We start from the raw sequence: 22004 nt of genomic DNA, 5'->3' as shown, positions 1-22004 counted from the left end.
TCATCGCAGCCTCGGCTACTTATGTAGCCAGAGGCCGCAAACCCAGATGGAAGACTGTCAATGGTGACAGTATGCTGCCGGAGAGCTTTGTTCTAAGGCAAGTCTCACATAATGTGCTAGTATGCGATGCATACTAGCACATCATGCATTTGTCTTACAGGGGAAAGGTTTTTTTGTGTAGCGGTTTACTACCGCTTTAAGAAAGAAAAAAAAGACTAAATGTCATTCAGTTATGGTTTATTTCTACTTTAATTTGTCCATACAGAGAAAAAAAAAAAAAAAAAAAAGGATAACAAAGATCTACTTGTCCTCTAAGATCAATGTGTAGCGGAATTCTCTGCGACGCTTTCCTGTGGCCAGGGGGCATATTGTTTTCATACAATCACAATAAAGTAACAGTTTGCTGTAGATAAAAAGAATGATTTCTACAAGACGATGTACTATTCAGCAGTGCATGGCAGAATGTTGCATTAACTCAGCAAGACTTCCCGAATGGGTACTATGCGCTGGCAACAGTAAAGAAGCATATTGATTTTATCTACATTAGAGTGCGGCCAATTTCTCTTATAGTTCAGCCTCACAGCCTGAGTTTAGCATGCCCCATGTTGTCTTGAATACTCCTAAAGGTACCCACATACTGTGAATATATTTTTTTCTTCTATTGCTATCTTTTACATGCATTTTATTGTTTTATTTTTTAAAGAAACTATTCAGTTACTATGGTGGCGATCAAACACATTATATACCAAAATGTAAAAAACACTAGGAAAGAATAGGCAGAGGTGCAGGAAAAAATGCAGCAGGGTAAAACATGATTATGAGCATTGGCTGGGTGGGGGCAAGGGAGGAAGCATCCATAGAACCAATTCAAGGTGGAAAATGGCATGGAATGCAATGCATGAAGGGAGCCTCTAAATATGATTTGTCGGGAAGGAGATTTACTACAGCGGGCTTTAGAGGTATAATGGTAAGGGACAAGGGAGAGAAGGGTCATGGGGGTGTAGTGCCAGCTGTAATATATGAAGCTGAAGGATGTGAAAGAATGGGGACTTGGAAGGATAGGTGAAGAGAAGGTGCGGTGCCCAGCTGAAAACTTCCATTATAGAAGGCCGTCAGAGTGAGATACTGTGAATACTTTTATGAATTTGATATGCAATTTACAGACTTCTAACAATATACTGATGATTGCTCACATTATGATGTGTGTAGTGGAATTGCCGGACCGCCTGTACTTTCAAATGGTAATTTACCTGCCCCTTTAAACCATGGCAGACATTTTTTATTAATTACTTGTTTTGTCACTTCAGAGGCAAAATAGAGCAGTGTATGGCCCAAGAGCTAAGGAAAACCGAAGGAAGGGGAGTCCAATAAAAGGATTGAGAAAGGAGCATTCCGAGGCTCTGAAACGCGTAGCCACTCCCTGCGACAGACACAGCATTGCCTAACAACACTTCCCTGGTCAACTCTGCTAAGTATCATCGGTTTTATCTGGCAGCTTCCCTGGAGTATTCTGCAGATGCCTGCAGGACTTACTGGTGTGCCTAATTTTACTTTTATCTAAGGGAGTGCATTGTTTTTATCCATAAGTGTGCACACAGGGTGTGCCTGGGCACGCCCTAATCACCCTGTGTGGCGCAGATTCCTCCTGTTTAAACACCTGATATTTCACCAAAGCCCCCTAACAGGGTTCATAATTGTTTTTTAAATAAAAAAAAAAAATTGTAAATTTATTTTTAAAATACAAATAAAAATGACTGACCTCAATCTCTGCCCTACTGACACCCCCCACTGCTCTACTAACACAGTCAGTATATATACACTTTCTCTACTCTTCTAAAAGTGAGAGACTTGAGAGATTTTTCATCCTATCCTGTCCCAGTAACAGGAGCTCAGATAGCAGGGAGTGTGGGGTATCTCCCCAAGGGGAACACAAGCAGCAGACAGACTAAAACCCTACAATTAAGGATTATGTAAACCCAACATTTCATATTCCTGATATGTGCCTGCTGTACCATGTACTTGTATGAAAAAGTAGCCTGTTCTCTTTGTATTCCCCGGGTTTCTGTCATTCCCTCTGCTTTCCTATTAAAAACGGACCACACTGTAGTCAGTTCTCTAGTTTTACTGGGAACTGAGGCTGCTCCTCCAATGATCAGACTTGTCTTGACACCCACACCCACCCAGCATAGCCTTTCACTAGGAAGATCAGAGGGCAGGTGATGACTTATAAAAAAGGTAATTTATAAAGGTTTTTCATAAATATGCACAAATATTTTGCCTTTCATTTCTATTTTAACCTGAATGGGTTGTTTTACAAGGTGATCGCTTACAATCACTTTAAAGAGGGGTTCCGCCTTGGGGGAAAAAAAATTAAAAGTCAGCAGCTACAAGTACTGTAGCTGCTGACTTTTACTATATGGATGCTTATGTATATGGATGCTTATGCTTTTACTTTATGGACGCTTGTCACGTACCTGGTTGTAGAGCCCAACGTGCAGGGAGCGGCCTCTCGTAAGCCTCCGACCCAAGACCTACTGGTAGAATGGACAGAGGGTCAAGGGTCCGGAGGGACACAAGTGCCTGATGGTAAAGCTGAGTAGTGGTCCTGGAATGGTAGCCGGTAGGTATGCTGGTTCAGGCGGGGCACTAAGCAGCAGACAAGACGGTAGTATGGCACTTGTATGTACAGAGATCGGGCAGGTAAGTAAGCCGGTCGGGTCACCGGTAAGTGGTTCAGGTAACAAGGAATGTCCAGAGAATCGTGGTAGTCCAAGCCGGGTCAGTAATACGGGCGGGCAGCGACAAGCCAGGGATTGAGCAGAGCCGTGGTCAGAAGAAGCCGGGGTCAAAGGCGGGTTGCAGGCAAGGAAGGTCAAGGAAAGCCGGGTCAGGTAAACAGGTGAATCAATAGGTAGCAGATGCAGGTTCTCAGGTAAACGCTGTAGACTGGTCAGCAAGATGGTGAGGGACTGACCAGTTTAAATAGCGTTTCCTTGGCGCCAAACGCCGTCAGTGGGCGCGCGCACTCCCACGCCGCGCGCCGTGCACACTCCCGCACCGCGCGCCGTGCACACTCCCGCGTGCCGTGCACACTCCCGCGCCGCGCACACTCCCGCGCCGCGCGCTGTGCACGCCAATGCGCACGCGCACGCGCTGGGGCTGAATTCCCCTGACATTGACAGGACTGCGGAATCTCCTTTCATGACGCTTATGTACAGGGAGCCCGCGATGTCGGCACCCCAGCCAATTTTCAGATCGCCTGTCAGTTGCAGCCGCCGGGAACAGGTCCCCGTTTCCCCTGAAAGGTGCCAGATGTGACACTGGAGGGGGGGTACAGTATTTGTACCTGCTGACTTTTCTTTTGCAGAGAGAATTTAAACTGCTTCTTTTACAGGGTGCCATTTTATTCTCTCACAGTGGTGACTGGGCAATTTCAGTAGAAACTATTTCATTTCTAACTGAAGTGTTTCTTAAAAAAATAATAATAATAAAAAAAAAAAACTTGTTTCCTTGTTTAGTTTTATAGTTTATAAATTATATGTACACGGAGGAAGCCATATGCAGACTCTGCTTCCTCCTTAGCACGCTTTATAGAAAAAATAAGCCAATACACAACCATCAAACAAACCTTGAAATGAGATAAATACAGGGGATGCAATTGGTGACCTTCTCCTAAGAACGCTAATTGCCTGGCTGTCTGAAGATTTAAAGCGGAGTTCCACCCAAAAGTGGAACTTCCGCTTAATCCACTCCTCGCCCCCTTACATGCCACATTTGGCATGTAATGTATTTTTTGGGGGGGGGGTGGGGGCTTCAGGAGGAGTGGGACTTCCTGTCCCACTTCCTCCTTCCGCCGAGGGGCTGCTAAGGCGAATAGTCTAATCGCCTTTTGGCAGCCCCTCCCTGTAGGCGATCGCCTGAGACACGTCACAGGTCCCAGGCGATCGCCTGTCGCCTGCACCGCTCATGCATGCGCAGTGGGTGCCCCGCTGTTTAGCCGAAAGCTGCCACGGCCGGGTGCCCACACTTAGAATGAAGACGCCGGCCGGAGAGGGGGAGAGAGGAGCGGAGCCCCGGCCGGCGCGTCGCTGGAACGTGGAGCAGGTGAGTGTATGTTTATTAAAAGCCAGCAGCTACACTTTTTGTAGCTGCTGACTTTTAATAAACATTAAAAATGACTGGAACACCCCTTTAATAGTCAAAGGCCTCATACACATGCACGGTTTTCTCGTCAAGAAAGCTGCTGGGAGAGCTTTTAGCCGAGAAAACCATGCGTGTGTATGGTTTCTCGTCTGGAAAACCGACGGGAATCTCGATGAGAAAAAGAGAGAACCTACGCTCTATTTTCTTGTCGGGATTCTCTGCAGTGTTTTCCTGCAGAGAAAATCTAGCGCAAGTATACGCTTACCTGTCCCCGGTAAGTCCGCGCATGCTCGATGAGACTTTGACCCATGTGCGGTAGCTTACAAGGGCAGTGTAGGGTGTAGCAAGATGGCGCAACGGCATCAAATGTGACAAGCGCATGCTCGTCGTAGTCAATGACGTCACCGCGTTCTTGCCATTCAAAAGAACGGTGGTTCTTTTGAATGGCCCGTGTGTACACTCGGCGAGCAAGGAAAGCTTGCAAGGATATTTTTCCTGGCGAGATTCCCGGCCGTGTATACAGGGCTTCAGTCAATAATCTGGAAAAAGCTTGCAACTGAAGGCAGGAGCTGATCTGCATACTTGTTCTAGGCCCGTTCCTCTGAAGTGATGGAAGCCTTCATATTCTCTCACTGCATGTTTCCCAATAATAGGAATATCAATCGTGTCCCCTGATATACAGATGCCCTTTTACTTACACACACACACACACACACACACACACACACACACACACACACACATATATATATATATATATTATATATATGTATGTATGTATCTCCAATCAAATTATGGAACATTCGGAGCATTTAAAACCTGAAAATCTCATTAAAAATAGGTGAATTTTACAACTCATTCTAAAACTGTGAACTTACATTATAGTTTCCATTTAACCCCTAAATGTTACATGTAGCTAGGTTCAGAGCTGTGTCATTGCCTCTAAAAATCAGGCAGTAAACAGCTGGCCTCATATTAAAATCTGCTAAAGGCACCAAAACACAAGCTAGCACAGGCATACAAATGAGCAATACCAATAGAAAGTAGGCAGCTGAAAAACAGACAACTGGCACCAACAAAATGCCATATCGAAAGAGGTGCGACAACCCACTCTTGTTTATATATCATCTGCTTCTGGAAACACAACACGACAATTAGCAGATCAGTGCGCCTGCACAAGCGATCTCCCAGCAGCAGCGAGAAGGGTGTGCAGAAGTGGCAACATGAGCTTATGAAGTGGTGAGCCAGACTGGTAAACACGACCATGAGCATAATGTTCTCTTTCTGAATGAGAAATTGCATGGTCAAAGTACATAGATTTAAAATGGATCTATATTCAAAAGGTGCCAAGTCACTCCTGTTCTGTAGCCTTATAGCTGTACATCTGCAGTGTGAAATTATCAAAAAGTATGGATGTCTACTGCAAGTCTGATGAGATTTTGGGTGCGATATGGTGATGTCACTAACATCCGGCTCACTGTTCTCCTTGCTGGAGAGAAAGCAGTAAATAAGGACCGCAAAAGTGCAATGATTATTCTGCTTCTGCTTTATCTATTCTGTGCATTTGTGCTGCTTCCATTTCTCTGCAGCTTCTAGAGCAGGCCATAGATGTATAGACACTCGGCCAGCTCAGCAGGGACTAGACAAATTTCTATCTGTCTAAGGCTGTTCCAACTCATTAGAAGTCAATCTAATGATTGACTTCTCTCAAACGGGATTGTTGGAAAACTTTAATTAGATCAGATTTCAATTAGCTGCAGCACTGATCAGTTTACTTTAAAATAAGTGAAGTGCTCCCCATAAAAAACAGTGGTGGCTGGTGCTGCATAATTTTGGTGGGGAGCCGCCACCCCCACCCGGTCGATAGGCCCCACACTTACCCCATCTAGGTCGCAGTCAGCTTTGGCTCCTTCATGCATCTCCTCCTCCTCCTCCTCCTCTGCGTCTCGGGCTGCACGGCGGCTTTTCCTCCTCCTTCCCTTGGCCAATTACAATCACTTCTCCTCTCGGCCAATCCGGTCTCACCCGCTAGCCCGATTGCCCGGGAGGAGAATCAGGAAGACATCAAGTCAAATATGAATTCGCCATTGTCACACACTGGGGTGGGCAATACTCTGCGCCCCATAACCACCCTTTTTGAAGCCAATTACAGCCTTTGGATGATTCTAAAAAAAATGTGTTGCTTGTTGTCTCTAAATTACTGAAATTACTTGATGTCTCCGTGTCAAAACTTCAACATTGTCATAGTCACCAATCAGACTCAATGAGCCCAAAAGTTTCAATCTATAATATATGAAGTAAAAGAAAAAAAGATACACAAATGATAACAATAAACATTGCTTTAGCAGCTAAAGGTCATTCAGTAAGGGTTTACACCTACTTCAAATTTACAGGTAATAATTTTCTAACTTCTGTCCCTATGCTCTGAAAAAAATGTCCTTTTAAAGGGGTTGTAAAGGTTTGATTTTTTCTTTTTTTAAATAACAAACATGTCATACTTGCCTCCATTGTGCAGTTTGTTTCGCACAGAGGCCACCGATCTGCTGTTCTGGGGTCCCACGGCGGCTCTCTCTCGGCTCCTCCCCACTAAAGCTAACCCCCTCTGGGAAGCGCTCTCCGAGGGGGTAGCTTGTGTGCGTGTTACCGTGTCAGACAGATGGCATCCATTGACGCTGAGTGTATGACTCAGTCCTGCCCCCCGACGGCCGCATTATTGGATGTGATTAAACAGCAGCGGGAACCAATGGCTATCAATCTATCCAATCAACGGCCAGACTCCAGGGAGAAGAGGACGCTGGGGGGAAAAGCACAGCAGGTGAACTGGCTCAGGTAAGTAAAACGGGGAGGGGGGGGCCCATGACAGCGAGGTGTTTTTTCACCTTAATGCATAGACTGCATTAAGGTGAAAAAACACGAACCTCTACAACCCCTTTAACGCAAAACCAACCATTAATCATTCTGGTCCAGTAGATTGTTGCTGCAAACTTCCACTGTTACTAAATTGCATAACCACCTTATGGGGCGAGTGAATAATTTGCACTGTAACATGCATGGTCCAACTATATAAATTATACAAAAAGCAACTTTACCTCAACTTCTAGGTCTTGTCTTTTAGGATTGTGGACAAAGAAAGTAAATGTCTGTTCCCATACTGGCTCGACGGTCTTGTATTTGACCTGTTGATAAAGACAAGTTTTTAAAAAATTTACTTTTTATATTATCGTATAATTCTTTTCTAGGAGTTGACCGAGAGACACAGGTCATATATTACCTTTAGGTTATAGAAAAAAAACCACAACCTTGGGAAACACTGTGCTAGACATATAAAGAAATTTTGAGAAATTCCACAATGAATAGGAAAAGAGCTGCCAGTACCAAAAAAGTTAAATACCTAACTAAAGAGTGCAATGTGTAAAAAGAAGGTACAGCGCTGATCAAATGATCAATAAAAAAAAAAAAAAAAAAAATCTATATATAAAATAAATAATGAACGTGAAATCTAGAAAAAAAAAGGTAATAAATTAAAATACCTATAAACACACAAAAAAATGCCTAAATGCTCAAAGGCAACCAGTGAAGAAAAATGAATGAACAGTCCACAATATTGTTAAACAAATCCACCAAAAAAAGAGGGTTCTGAAATAGTGATGAAAAATCGTGCATAAAGTTGAAGGGAAGGAGGAAAGAGGAATCTTCATCCACCGCTAGACACCAGACAATGATGTTGTAGTCTCCTTACCTTACGGGTGACCACTATAACGTCGGTATCTCCAGGACCAGGGGTTTAAAGTCTCCCAATAGACTCACTTCCTCATATGTAGTAAACACGGGGTAGTATCTCAATGTTTCAAAAGATTAAAAAAAACAGAGAAACTCCATAGCGTGATACTGTTGGTAAAATTTAATTAGCAAAGAAGTATTGCACTTACAATCGACGCGGCGTCTCCTCGAGGCTTCTCTTGTTAGTATATCTCCGGGTCAGTGTATCCCTGTATGGAAGGGTGTGATGACGTAGAATCCACTAGCCACACCCTACATATGAGGAAGTTAGTCTATTGGGAGACTTTAAACCCCTGGGCCTGGAGAGACCGCAGTTATAGCGGTCACCCGTATAGGGTAAGGAGACTACAACATCATTGTGTGGGTGTCCATCGGTGGATGAAGATTCCCCTTTCCTCCTTCCCTTCAACTTTATGCAGAATTTTTCATCACTATTTTAGAACCCTCTTTTTTGGTGGATTTGTTTAACCAATATTGTGGGACTGTTCATTCATTTTTCTTCACTGTTTGCACCTTTGAGCATTTAGGCATTTTTTTGTGTTTATAGGCATTTCAATTTTTTACCTTTTTTTTTCTAGATTTCACGTTCATTATTTATTTATATATACCTTTAGGTTATATTGCCACATACAGGAGGATTGAGTAGTGGCAAAAACTGTAGGTCAGCCCAGGACACAACTTTCAATGCTGCAGGCTCCTACTTTCTCAGTGTGGCTTCCCTAAACATTAGTCTTCACAGGAAAGAGTTAACAGTGGACAGTGCAGTCTTGAGTCAGCCTAGTTAGCTTGGAGAAGTGGGGGTAGGAGAAGGAGGAGCAGAGGGAGTGCCTTGACATCCCAAGCTGTTTCTACTGACGCACAAATTGTAGGGAGATACATCGCTAGTCCATGCATGCAATGGTGGCTTAATAGGTTGCTGCGAGAAAGGGAGCCACCCCGAAACAGGAAAAATGGGGGAGCAATTATAGCACTAGCTTAATCAGTAACAGAGGTAAGGATTTAACACAGTGCAGTATCGCAAAAAAATGGCCTGGTCAGGAAGGGGGCAAAACCTTCCAGGGCTGAAGTGGTTAAAGATAAAGAAGCTACATATTAAGTAAGTGATTAAATCAGCAAGTGTTTAAAAATAGTTTGGGGCATCCAACTGAGAGGTGGGTAACTGAGAGGTGGGTAACAGCGCAAGCAACTTTAAACTACCTGCAGTGAAAAGAGCCACCTGAGGGACATTACACCTGAAGCTGGCATCAGATAAGGCCGCAACATCCACCTGCTAGAAATTAAGCTCACCACAAATGTTATAATATGATTGTACAATCTCCATTAGAGATTATTACATAGTTTTGGTGGATCTATAGCTGATTGTACAGAGTTTGTAATGTGTATCGGGAGCCTTAGAGAACATGTAAACAGAAGACCAAGTGGCAGCCTTGCAAATCTGAGAAACAGTTGCTTCATGTGGGCAGCAGGAATGGATCGAAGTTCCATGTGATGATTTTCATGCAGAAGTAGCAGCAGGGAGATGCTTCCTTGGTGTTATATAGCAGGGAAAGAATGCAGATAATTGCCATTGCACCAAGCAAATGACATCAGAGCTCAGTTCCGCAGCATAAAGGCAAACTGAGTTGGCGCCCAATGCTTGGCCCGATTGGCCTACCCCCTAAGAAAAAAGGGAGGCTTCAGAGAAAGGCAAGCGCTGAAGCGACGCCAATGATTCTAGACCTGAAACGTGCACAACAGCATTTAAACAGACTAGTCTGGAAAGCGCCTTAAGTGGAACCCAGTGTGCAAAGTTCACTTCCAGGCTATCCCTGCACTTTCAGCACAGCAGGGTTTGGGTGTGGTACACAAAAAAACAGGAGAAGGGCGACTGCAACAAAAAGCTACAATCATAGAAAATAAGTTTCAGCAGTGATGTAAAAGAGTCTTGATTGAAAAAAAAAAAGGTTCTAGCAAATCAAGTACAGTATTTAGTGTTAACAGCAGAGTTGTGGAAATGATATTCATCATCCTATGATACAGACAAGAAACTGAAATAGGAGGGGCAATTCTAGGCAGGACTATAGTTTGCTACTGTTCAATTATCCTGTAGGCAGCAGCCTAACCCAACAGGTATACACTTTGGGGGTTATTTACGAAAGGCAAATCCACTTTGCACTACAAGTGCACTTGAAAGTGCATTTGGAGGTGCAGTCACTGTAGATCTGAGGGGGACATGCAAGGAAAATAAAAAACATAATTTTAGCTTGCACTTGATTGGATGATAAAATCAGCAGAGCTTCCTTTAATTTCAGATCTTCCGCTCAGCTCTACAGCGATCTACAGTGACTGCACTTTCAAGTGCACTTGTAGTGTAAAGTGGATTTGTCCTTGTAATATGCTTTGCTTTTTACTATTACATTTCATATTTTTTACATAAAAAGATAGAAAATACCAAAAAAGCCACCGGCTGTGGCAAAGAAAACACCGAGGAGTTAATGCATAACAAATACACAGTATTTAAGGTTTAATATGGCAACAGCCTCTCTTGTTTTACTCAACAAAAAAAAAAATACTCTGTTGCCACCTTGTGTTTATTCTTGGGATTTCTCCCATTGAACCATTCACCTGTATTACATCGGGCATGCAAGTTTCTCTTTTCCCCCCATGCCACACATATGGTATACTGCTTGAAAGACCACATACAACAGCCTGTGATCCTAAAATTGACCCCCCCCCTCCGTTACAATCACATCGTACAATCTGCCAGATCAAGGTGTAATTTTACACAAATCTTAATGTGTGTGGTTTCCAATAAAATCGCATCAAACAAAAATGAATTGAGACTGTATAAACATAATCTAATAAGTCCCAAGTGGCTGTAAGATCTTGGCCTCTCAAAACACACAAGATGATGTGATGGGTGAAGGCAAACAGATAGTTTGTCCCTTACTTACTTACCTGTAGACAGGATAACCATAGCACTTTGTTTTACCTAAAATGTTTATCGTAGACACAAAGGACACAGTGAGAGCTACTGCCTCTAAAATAGTAGAGCATCGGCTTAAAGTTGTCTTTTATTCTAGAAGACACCTGTAATGCTTGATTTATATTTAAAGTGATTGTAAAAGGTTTATTTTTTTAAATAACAAACATGTCATACTTACCTACACTGTGCAGTTCGTTTTGCTCAGAGTGGCCCCGATCCTCCTGTCTGGGGTCCCACGGCAAGCTGTCTACGGCTCCTCCCGCAATAGCTATCCCCCTCTGGGAAGCTCTCTCCCAAGGGGGTTAGCTTGCGGGAACGCTCCCCTGTCATACACTCTACGTCATAGACACAGAATGTATGACTTGGCCCCGCCCCTGGCGGCCGCATCATTGGATTTGATTGACAGCAGCGGGAGCCAATGGCTGCGCTGCTATAAATCTATCCAATCAACGCCAAGACTCTGTGGAGAAGAGGACACTGGGGGACGTGCACAGCAGGTAAACGAGCTCAGGTAAGTAAAATGAGGTGGGGGGGGGGTTAGGTGGCTTGTGACAGCCAGGTGTTTTTTCACTTTAATGCATAGGATGCATTAAGGTGAAAAAACACGAACCTTTACAACCCCTTTAATCTCTGTATCAAGTCAGTAGCTTGAATACACCAATGACCCGTACACATGATCCAACAAAAAATACTGCTTTTGGCGCGATCCTACGATAATCGGATCGTTAGTACACAGCTTTCGAGAACCGATCACGACAGTTCATCAGATATTATCCGACGGGGCAAGCGCGAAAATGTTCTCATATGATACCAAATCGTATAATTTTCGTTTAATCAGTGCAGTTATCGTCCAAAAACAAATGCACAACAACATATGACATCACTTCCGATTTTTTTTTTTCTGGCTTAAGAGAATTTTCGTAACTTTAGTAAACTCCATTTTTGATATGCGACTAGCATGCAAAAAAAAAAAAAAAAAGAGGACGGTCTGTCGTCCGATTTTTGGATCGTGTGTACGGGCCATAAGAAAGGGAATAGAATTCCCAGAGCAACAGTCTTGACTAATACAAAGAAATACAATTAGCAGTGGCTGTTCTGACCACGTAGCTCAGTGTTATAAGTTTCTGCAGGAGCGTCCCAAATGTGGAAGTACACCGAGTGGCTGCTGAGTCATAGATCTTAGCAGAATACATGAGGAGCTCATACCCAGCTTGTTAGGGTCTCTTCGTTGGGAGAATTGCAATCACCAGACCACTTTTTTCAGCAGGAACTAGGGGGAACTCAGTTCCACCACCTCTGGCTCAGGTCTTCTGCTCCCTGCTCACCACTATCACTTGGTGACACAGAAGTCCAGCTTCTGTGTTTACAAGTGATAGTTTATCTACCAGTAGCTCCCACAGGTCAGATCACCTGAGCAGATCCCACTCAGTGCAGGACAGGAACAAGGGAGATACAGAACAGGTGCCCAGGATTCAGTTCAGTCATGGGCGGTAGGGAGCGCATGGTAAGCTGCACCCTCTGATCTCCATTTTTTCCCTGGTGACCAGTTGTTGATGCCCCTACTGCATGAGCTTCCTGTAGTATAGTCTAGTAAGCTAGGAGGTACTACAGCCGGATGGGTGCTTCAGCCTTATATTGCAACAAAAGGTAAGACATGTGGGAAATGGTGATGTTTTTAAGGAGGGGGGGTTGTATGCAGAGGGAAGAGCTACCGTTTTGATGCCATTTGTGTGTGTGTGTGGCGGGCATGGTTGAGTTCCTGCACCTATTTTCTGAGAAGAAAGCCCTGGCAATCACGACTATCGAGCCCCCTGCTGAGATGGATAGAACCTGAGAGCGAGACCTGTGATTGTACTATTCCCTGGTAATAGGTTGAGACCCCTAAATAGTACATATAATTTGCTTCCACTGGGTCATTGCAAATTAATTTTAAGATGAACAATATTGGGAAATTGGCGATATGTGATGATTGAATTAAGAATCTCAGCTAAAGTCCCACAACATCTCACAGAACTTCACAATTATTGTATTTCAAACACTAGTATTATTTTATGGAGCAATAAACTTTGTGATTATTCTTGTGAACTTGTGTCTGACCCGAGAACAGACTTCCTCCTAAACTGATAATACAGCGGATCTGCAGATATTGTGCAATGCAGAGAATACAACGATGGGAATTTTTTACCAATACTGGAGCAGACATAACAGTAATACAACATCTGATCATTACTTACTCACCTTACTCTCCTGTACATTATGGCCCAGAGAAAACAGCACAAAGGGATTAGGCGTGCTGCCAATCTTCTTTCCTGACTGTGGACAGAACCGAACAGCATATAGTAAAACATAATTGGTCCACAAGATTTTTACTGACACTTGTTACAAAATCAACAGCACACGTATCAAATCATCAATAAAATCTTCCCACATTATTATGTGAGGGACATTTCTTGGGAGCATTAAATTAAACATATTACTGTTGGCCATAGGAACACAACAAATTAAAAGTAAATTAAACATTAGCAAGCTCATGCATGTTAACACCGGGAAAAATATTATATGATGCAGAAATTAAAATGTACAGAGCATAAAGGGGCAAAATTGTACATTTCATGAAAAGAAAATATGGAAGTAAATAAGGTGGAGAAAAAAAAAAGGTTTAGGGAAGTTCCTGTTTTAGGTGACACGCTTTCACTATAAGGCCCCTTTCACGCGGGGCGGATCCACTCAGCAGACTTCGCCAGCTCAGCGGGAGATCGCTCCGTTCATCCCCGCTGTGCAGGGACAGGCCTGTGAAAGCCCCGCGGTCCTCTATGGGAGAACCATCCGTTCATCCCCGCTAAGCAGGCGGATGACAGGTCCATCTCCGCTCACTGTGCAGGGACAGACCTGTCAGAACTCTGCTGTCCTCTATGGGAGATCGGATGAAAAATGGATCTGCCTTTCCGTTTTCATCCAATCCGCTGGACGGGTGGCGAACATATCGCCATACGTCTGTTTTGAGCAGATCTTATCGGATCGGATGGCAGGCGAGTGTCAGTGGACACATTTCTGCCTGCCCATACAAGTCAATGGATCCGCCCCTAAAACGGACAGGTGGATCTAAGCAGGCCCATCATGTGAAAAGGGGCCTAAAGGAAGCCAAGTAATGTTATCTTCTACAAGGACTGTCTATTTTTAAGAGCTCATTCTACAGCGACTGTGATCGGGGGCTAGATCAGTGTTCAAAAAACACAACCAGGAAGTTGAACTATCTAAGCCAAGGGGCACCAAGAGCCTCATTTCACAAGTGAGAGCAACTCAAATGGATACAAAACCAGATCTAGACTGGACTGTTACAATACGAGGTTGATTTGCTAAAGAAGCAGTGGCAATTACTTCTGGTAATTAAGGTGAACTCGTGTTGACTTTGGATAACCAATTATGTGTGACAAAGACTATTATAGGATTTTCACTAATGCACGATTGGGTGGTTACACATCTGTGAACACAGGCTCATCATTAGGGTCCGCGGACATTCACTGTGCAAAGCAAATAGTTTTACTTCTTTAGCAAATAAACCCCATCGTCTTTCCCCGTTATATATGCGGTGATAAAATTAAAATTTTTGCACAGAACCAAGAATATTTCCTTTGTCTTTGTAGTTACCTGACTGCATGATTATTAAAAGAAGTTTGTTTCTTTAACGTGTTCTGTTCCCCAAGGGAAAAAGTGCATGTAGTAGTTTGTCCCATCTTCCTATGTGCCGACTTAAGCTAGCAGTGTACTTGCTGTGCACCCCTCCTCTCTCAGCAGTCATCCAACAATGCAGCTAGCATGGACATGGCAGCTTTGACTGATGGAGCTTTTCCCCATCTTCAAGCACTTACCCAAGATAAGAATCTCAGGAGGAATGCAGGGGGACTTGTCAGCTCAAATATTGCAGGCAAGTGGGTGAGTGCTTAGAGATCGCTAAAAGTAATGTCTATCAAAGCAGTTGTCTCCTTGCTAGCTGCATTGTCGGACAGCATGGAGGGAGTAGGGGTGCCCTGTCCAACCTCACAGTAACCTAAGGCCTCGTACACACGGCCGAGGAACTCGATGTGCCAAACACATCGAGTTCCTCGGCCAGTTCAGCCCTGAAGCCGCCGAGGAGCTCGGCGGGCCGAGAGCTCCCATAGAACAACGAGAAAATAGAGAACATGTTCTCCATTTTCTCGACGAGTTCCTCGGCGGCTCCATCGGGCCGAAAGTGTACACACGACAGAGTTTCTCGGCAGAATCCGGCTCTGACCGAGTTTCTCGCCGAATTCTGCCGAGAAACTCTGTCGTGTGTACGGGGCCTAAGACAGCACATAAGAAGATGGGACAAAGTACTGCACATACTTTGCTCCCTGGTGAACACAACACTTAATAAAAAGAAGCAAGAGGACTTCTTTAATGTGCATTTGATATTTGTTGCTATAAGGCAAAAGAGACGAGTAGTAAAGGTAGGTGAGGCCCTTGAGGTTTTTACCAATGAAGCTTAGAGTGGTCCTCACGTATGAAGTATATAGCTATAGAATGATCTACATTTTTATAATTGTACCAAATAATCAGTCTCTCTCCTATGCATTCCGTTCTACCAACAGGTAAAAGACAAGAAGGTTGGTTGCTAGGGAAGAAATAGATATTGTTCTTCAGTTTACACTTTATACATGAGGACCAATGTGCTTTGGAAGCGTGGTGTTGAGCCCTGCCCATTCATTTTGTATGCAACAATGGCAGTGCCAGGAGGTTTATTTTGAAGGAACGCTTGGTGTCAGTAACACTGTTGTCATTTAAGTATAGATAGATGCCAATGGATCAGCAGAGATGGGAAATGTAATATCACATTTAAAAATAAAATCAATAAAAAAAATGTGCGCGACGGTCAGTGGTATGCATTGTCAGTTTATTTAGACGGTTATTAAATTTTGATTAAAACCCCCCAAAAAAAAAAAAGTTTTCAACCACAGAAAATACATAAGGTGAAATGCATGTGGGTATGGCAGCTTTTGTTCTAATTAATATGGGAGTTAAAGGCCAAGTTCACCTTTTTTTTTCTTCTGAATTCAAATTTCCCTATGTACAAATATAGCATTAATGTACTAATTTTGCAAAAATAAAACTTACCATTAATTCTACAGAAGCTTACCTCACTCTCTTCATAGCTGTTTAAACACACAGGTCGATTACTTCTGCCTTACTTCCTGGTCAGACTTCAGGTCATGACACAGGAAGGAGTTGACCAACTGAGGATAGATGATGGAGGGTGTGTGCTAATGAGATCAGCTGGTCATTTCCTTCCTGTGCCATTACCTAAAGTCGGACCAGGAAGTAAGGCAGAAGTAATCGAACAGTGTGTTTAAACAGCTATGAAGAGAGTTAGGTAAGCAGGTGTCAAATGGAAAGCCATTTTAGTTTTGCAAAATAAGTACATTAATGCTATATTGGTACATAGGGGAGCTGGAATTTAGCAAAAAAAAAAAAAAAAGGCGAACTTGGCCTTTAAATCTTTATATTCAAATACATTTTTCATTTTCCTTATCCAAGTGTTATTGTTAAATCTATTTGTATTTCTCCAGTTACATCTCAGTGAAGGGAAATAGGACAGAAAACTTCCCCAGAATCTGACCTCCTAGCCATGCCATTGTGACGTACAAACATTGAGGTGAACGAGACTCAAATAAGGCTTAAACACCACATTTCACACATAGATGAAATCTTCATAACCAGAAGAAACAAGAACAGAATCTACCATTCTCACCCATTTTGCTATATAGCCTCATGCCTACTTTAATAGCACTACAAAAAGATCTTTTAATGACCAAAGTGCAGTTCTCAGGAAAACGTAATATACAAGACCGTTGTGCAGATATAAGAAATAATCTGTGTATCCGTCCACTAAGCCTGGACAAATGACAACACTGTGGCATACAGATGTGAGGGAAGCACTGGTCTCTGTAGCAATCTTACGCAATCCCAATATTGCAGTGGACACGCAAAAAGGGAAGATAATGACATGAACATAGGCCAAAATGTTTCAATGCACATAAATGGATATACAGATACTCTTCGTTTAACGACTTGCCTGTTTAAGGACCACTCGGACTTACGACCAGCTCCCCCCAATTGAATGACGCGCTATACATCATTGTATTGTACAATACAGTATTTTCGTTTGTGTTCTGTACTTATGCAAATTAAAACAACGTTATTGAGCCAGAGTTTTGTGTTTAGACCTTTTTTCACAATATAGTACAGTAGTTAAGAATGCTTTAGATAGCGATTACTTGTGGCTCCTCGTCTAATGACCTGGAACGGAACCTGGTTGTTAAGTGAGGAGTACCTGTACTGTATTGTGCATATTGGCTGCATCCCTGCATGCAGGTGACTGGCACACTTTAAAATATAAACTGTCATGTTGAGGCAGTCTGTACAAGCCAAGCCAATCTTGTGCATTCTTTTATTTCTGTCATACATAAGCTGTTGGATTCCATCTTTAGGCTCTGATAGATTAAACTGTGATGGTTACCTTTTTAGCTTTGTCAACGGCAGACTTCTTCATACCATCTCGGTTAATTTCTAATGGATTATTCTTATAATGGGGAAAAATGAACACACGTAGGGTTAATAAACCATGCTATGGAGGGTGCTCTTGCAGGTTAACCACAGGAAGGGACAATAAGAACAGGTATAACAACACGAGACACAACAAAGGCAGCAGGAGAAAAGTGTCCAACAAATGCAAATTAAAGACAAGAGGACCTTCCTGTAATGTGCAACAGAGAAAAATTAATCTTGACAAAAAAATAATTAGAAAATCAGTGACACATTGCCATGTTACAAGGCCATATGTACAAGGTAATATATATGTAACTCGAAAATTATTAAGTACATCTATACTCATGAAGAATGTGAATTGGATGGAAAGAAACCTTATAGTGAACATGTGACCAGGATATGGACCTTCAAATAACATTCTTAGGAAGCATCAAATGAGTTTAAAATGAGCCCTCACTGACCTACGTAGCTTCAAGCACTAAGAAACAATTCATCTCTCAAGCTCAAAGCAGAGGCACTGAAGTTATGCAAGTTGGTTCCCTCAGCAGCTCAGATCACCCTGCTCCCACTCCAACTGTTTATATAACAGCTTAGAAGGCTGCCAAGTCACTGTGGGAGGGGGGAGCTACAAAGAATGGCTTCTAATGTGCACTGTGAGGATGCCCACAGTGCCTGCTGCTACAAAGGTCTATGAGTGTTTCTATTTAAAAACACATTTACTGCTTATTAGGATTATTTGACTACTTGAATGTCCTTATCCTGTCCACAGATTCACTTTCGAGGGCCGGTTCACACCAGAATGCAGTGTGGGAAAGGCACATTCTGTGCAAGTTTCCCGCATCGCAGATAAACAAGCTGCCCCTTCGCTCTACATGGAGGTGCCAATGTATTGATAATGGTACCCCAAGCAAGCAACAAAACACATAGTACCATGTGGTTTGCTGCAGTGCATTTTGAAAAAGTAGTCCAAGCAGTACATTTTCTGCAGTCCAGTGCATTTTGCAGCCTATTCAAATGAATGGGCTCTCAAAAAGAGCACTGTGCGGGAATCGCACAGGTATGTGCACGTTCCCATTAATATCCCGTAGTAAGCCAGACCTAAAAGAGAATTTTGATGATGAGTATGATGGGTAACTTTGTTAGAGCTATACACACACACATGGAATTTGTGTCAATGCAAGTAAATTATGCAAAAACACTGTAATACAATGGCAAAGAGCCAATTCTGAATGTTTGGACAAAAATTAGAGTAGTGCTAATGTTTCCGTAAAATATATATATATATATATATATATATATATATATATATATATTTATTATAAAACTGTCCATGTACACCAAAGTCTTGTGTGTTTTCTTCGCTGAATTTTAGTTGTGTATACAAACTACTCCCCTATGAAACACCAACACCAGTTGTGCTCTCACCTTGCATTTTTGACCCCCACATATAATATCAGGTTATAAATGGTGCGTGTCCCCTTTAAATGTGATCCTCTATGCTTCAGCAGCTTCATTCTACCCCACTGTGAGAGGCGTCGGGTCAATTTAAATCCAACCCTATATCATCCAACAGGCTCTCTTTATCCCCCAGGTTATGATGTTAGAACAGAGATAAAAAACTACAAAGTGCTTCACCTTATAAAGAACACTTATTTAAACCCACTCTTCATAAATTGCACTCACATTTAAAAGTCCATTAACATACTACTAAATGGCAGCTCAAAGACAACTCCTGGCGCTCCAATTGGCTATTCAGATGCCGCACTTCCGAGTTCTGTACACTGAGTGCTGATGTCATCCAAGGGCTCCACGCCCAATGCATTTCGTCACCAGGACACAACTTTCCCCTGGGTGATGAAACATGTTGGGGCAGAGCCTTTGGATGACATCAGCATGCAGGGTACAGAACCTGGGAGCATGGTGTTTAAATAGCTGATCGGAACACCGGCAGTTGTCTTTGAGCTGTCATTTACTAGTACATTAATACACTAACTGTGATTAAAATATATAAAGCCACCAAATATCCCATCTAGGCCAAAATGGTTATCCTCCCTAAACTCCTGTACCTATTCCAGACTCTCCCTATCTCCATCCGTTATGATCACCTACGTACACTGCAAGCCGACCTCCTGTGTTATGTGTGGAACTACAAGTGACACAGGGTCCCACGCTCGGTCATGGTGGCGTTGCGCACTGAAGAGGGGCCTGGCGTTTCCCGTTTTGTTCAAATACTACCAAGCGGCTCAACTTTCCCCCAAAGGTCGTACAATAAATGGACGGAGATAGAAAAAATTTGGCTGGCACCTGTACACCCCAATAGCCTTCTCTGGAACGCGAATGTGGAGGTTGAACCTGGTCGCCTGCTGGGGTCCATGTCACAGCTTCGGTGCATGTGGTGGAAACTGTCCCATGACTGCAAACTTAGATCTGAATGCTCCCTGATGACCTCCTTCCTCTACAACCCCAAAGTGCCAACAAGTCTCACCCACCAGATGTCGTGATCCTGGACCCCACAGGACCCTTTACACTTTGGGCACCTAGTGGACCCCAGATCCCATAAAACTGCTGCCTTTCACTAAGCTCCAAACTAAACATGACCTTCCCCGACAGGTGTTCTATAGCCATCTACAGATACGTCACTATGCACAAACGGTAGCCCCACGCTTGCAATTTTCTGTACCCTCCCCATTCGAACGTATTGTACTCAAGGGCAGTTCCAGCAGAGGACTGATTTCAGACATATACCAAATCTTAAACGAGTACTCCATACAGGACCGGTGCAAGCATGCATACATGCTTTGATGGTAGAGGGAGTTGGCAGAGGAGATCCTGGAGGAGGCGTGGGGTGCGATCTGGAGTCAGGCTGCTAAGAGCTCCTGGTGTACTCTCGACAAAGAAAATGCCTATAAGATTCCTCTTCTTTTGGTACCTGACTCCGGACATACTCCACAGAGTTTACCCCTGCACTACTGATCTCTGCAGGCGTTGCCAGCAAGCCAGGGGCACTCTTTTTCATATCTACTGGACCTGCCCCTTGATTGTCCCGTTCTGGACTTCGACAAAGGGACTACTGACCCACCTCTTTGAGACACCCATATCCCTGTCCCCGAAGCTCTTCCTTCTAGGTCTCTCTCAACCAAAAATAGCCAAGCCCTATAAAAAAACTACTCCGGCCTGTTCTTACAGCAGCGAGGTGTTTAATAGCCCTTCACTGCAAGAAAACAGTGCCCCCATCCAAGGAGGCCCTTTACGCCAGGGTCAAAGACATGGAGTTAATGGGAAACATGACAGCCAGGATACGGGACAGACTGGACGACCACAACAGTGTCTGGGAGCGGTGGCACTCTCGGGAGGACCCATCATGAGCCGGCGACAGAGTCATCGAGGTACCTTGGTGTTCTACCCTATCTGGATTTCCCTTCCCTTTCTCCCCCTTTTTTTCTCTATTTCTTGTTTATTTTTGGCTGTTTTGTGTGTACAGTTAAATAGGATATCAGTATCAAAGTACATTTATCTGAGATGTTGCTATTGCTGCTGGAATGTGTAATGTTGAAGATCGGAGGTTTGTTTCCCTCCCCCCACTTGCACTATATACACACGTTAGGCACGCTCATATCATTATTTCTATTTTTGTCTGTTTACTACACCTGTACTGCTGTTTTGTTTTTCTTGGCATACAAAAAAAAAATATGTTATTTAAAAAAAATAAAAAATAAATGTATAAAGAGTGGGTTAAAAAAAAAAAAATTCATAAGGTAAAGCACTATGTATATTTTGTAACAGCATAACCTGGAGAAAAGGAGGATAAAAGCAGCCTGTTGGATAGAGGATTGGATTGGCCCTCCAGCTGCTGCAGAACTACACGTCCCATGAGGTATTGCAAGCCGCTGACAGTTAGAAGCATGACTCCCAAAGGAAGAGGCACGATGGGACTTGTAGTTCTGCAACAGCTGGAGGGCCACAGGTTGAGCACCCATGATTTAAAGGGAACCGACGCCCTTTGGGGTGGAAGAAAAAAGGTTCTGAAGCATAGAGGATCCCAATTGAAGCGTTTGCAAGGCAGCCATCTCCTTCAAACACCTCTCTAAACCACTACAAAATTTAAGATCATTTTTTTATTGCAGAAGTTATAGCACAAAGCTGGCAAATCAGAGGCCAGCTGAGAAATTTGACCAGCTGACCTGCCAAGTCAGCCTATTGACATCCAAGAAATAATGAAATATCAGCACGGGCTCCGCTGAAAATTAATTATATCAAAAATGTAATAAACTGCAGCTTATCAGTATTTAAATGTGGTAGATACATTTGTTTTCTTTTTTTTTTTCAACTGGCGATCATGCTGGTAACACACTCCTGTCCGAGGGTAACAATGCTTCCTCATCTGTTTGTTTTTTTGCGGACGCAGTTTTGTCACCTTAAGCTGCTCCCCTGCTTTGGATTACAAACACCGCCTCCGCTGCAAAACAGAGGAGGGTTTTGTAGGTCACAGAAACATTACAATTTTACTTACATGCACACTGGGTTTCTGGCAGGATCAGCAAGTGTTTTTTGT

The 22004-nt window shown here is 43.2% G+C and overlaps 1 protein-coding gene across 1 annotated transcript in view; it reads right to left on the bottom strand.

The window, feature by feature from the left end:
* ESYT2 (extended synaptotagmin 2) overlaps positions 1-22004 on the bottom strand; it is a 168926-nt gene that overhangs the window by 16802 nt on the left and 130120 nt on the right. The window contains 3 exon segments of the mRNA XM_040352693.1: positions 7233-7319; positions 13127-13201; positions 17424-17486. Of these exon segments, the coding sequence (XP_040208627.1) occupies positions 7233-7319; positions 13127-13201; positions 17424-17486 (225 nt within the window).

The sequence above is a fragment of the Rana temporaria genome, chromosome 5 (assembly GCF_905171775.1).
Source record: "Rana temporaria chromosome 5, aRanTem1.1, whole genome shotgun sequence".
In the NCBI taxonomy this organism is placed as follows: Eukaryota; Metazoa; Chordata; class Amphibia; order Anura; family Ranidae; genus Rana; species Rana temporaria.
Note: the sequence above shows the minus strand (reverse complement) of the source record. Positions and strands in the feature narration are given on the sequence as shown.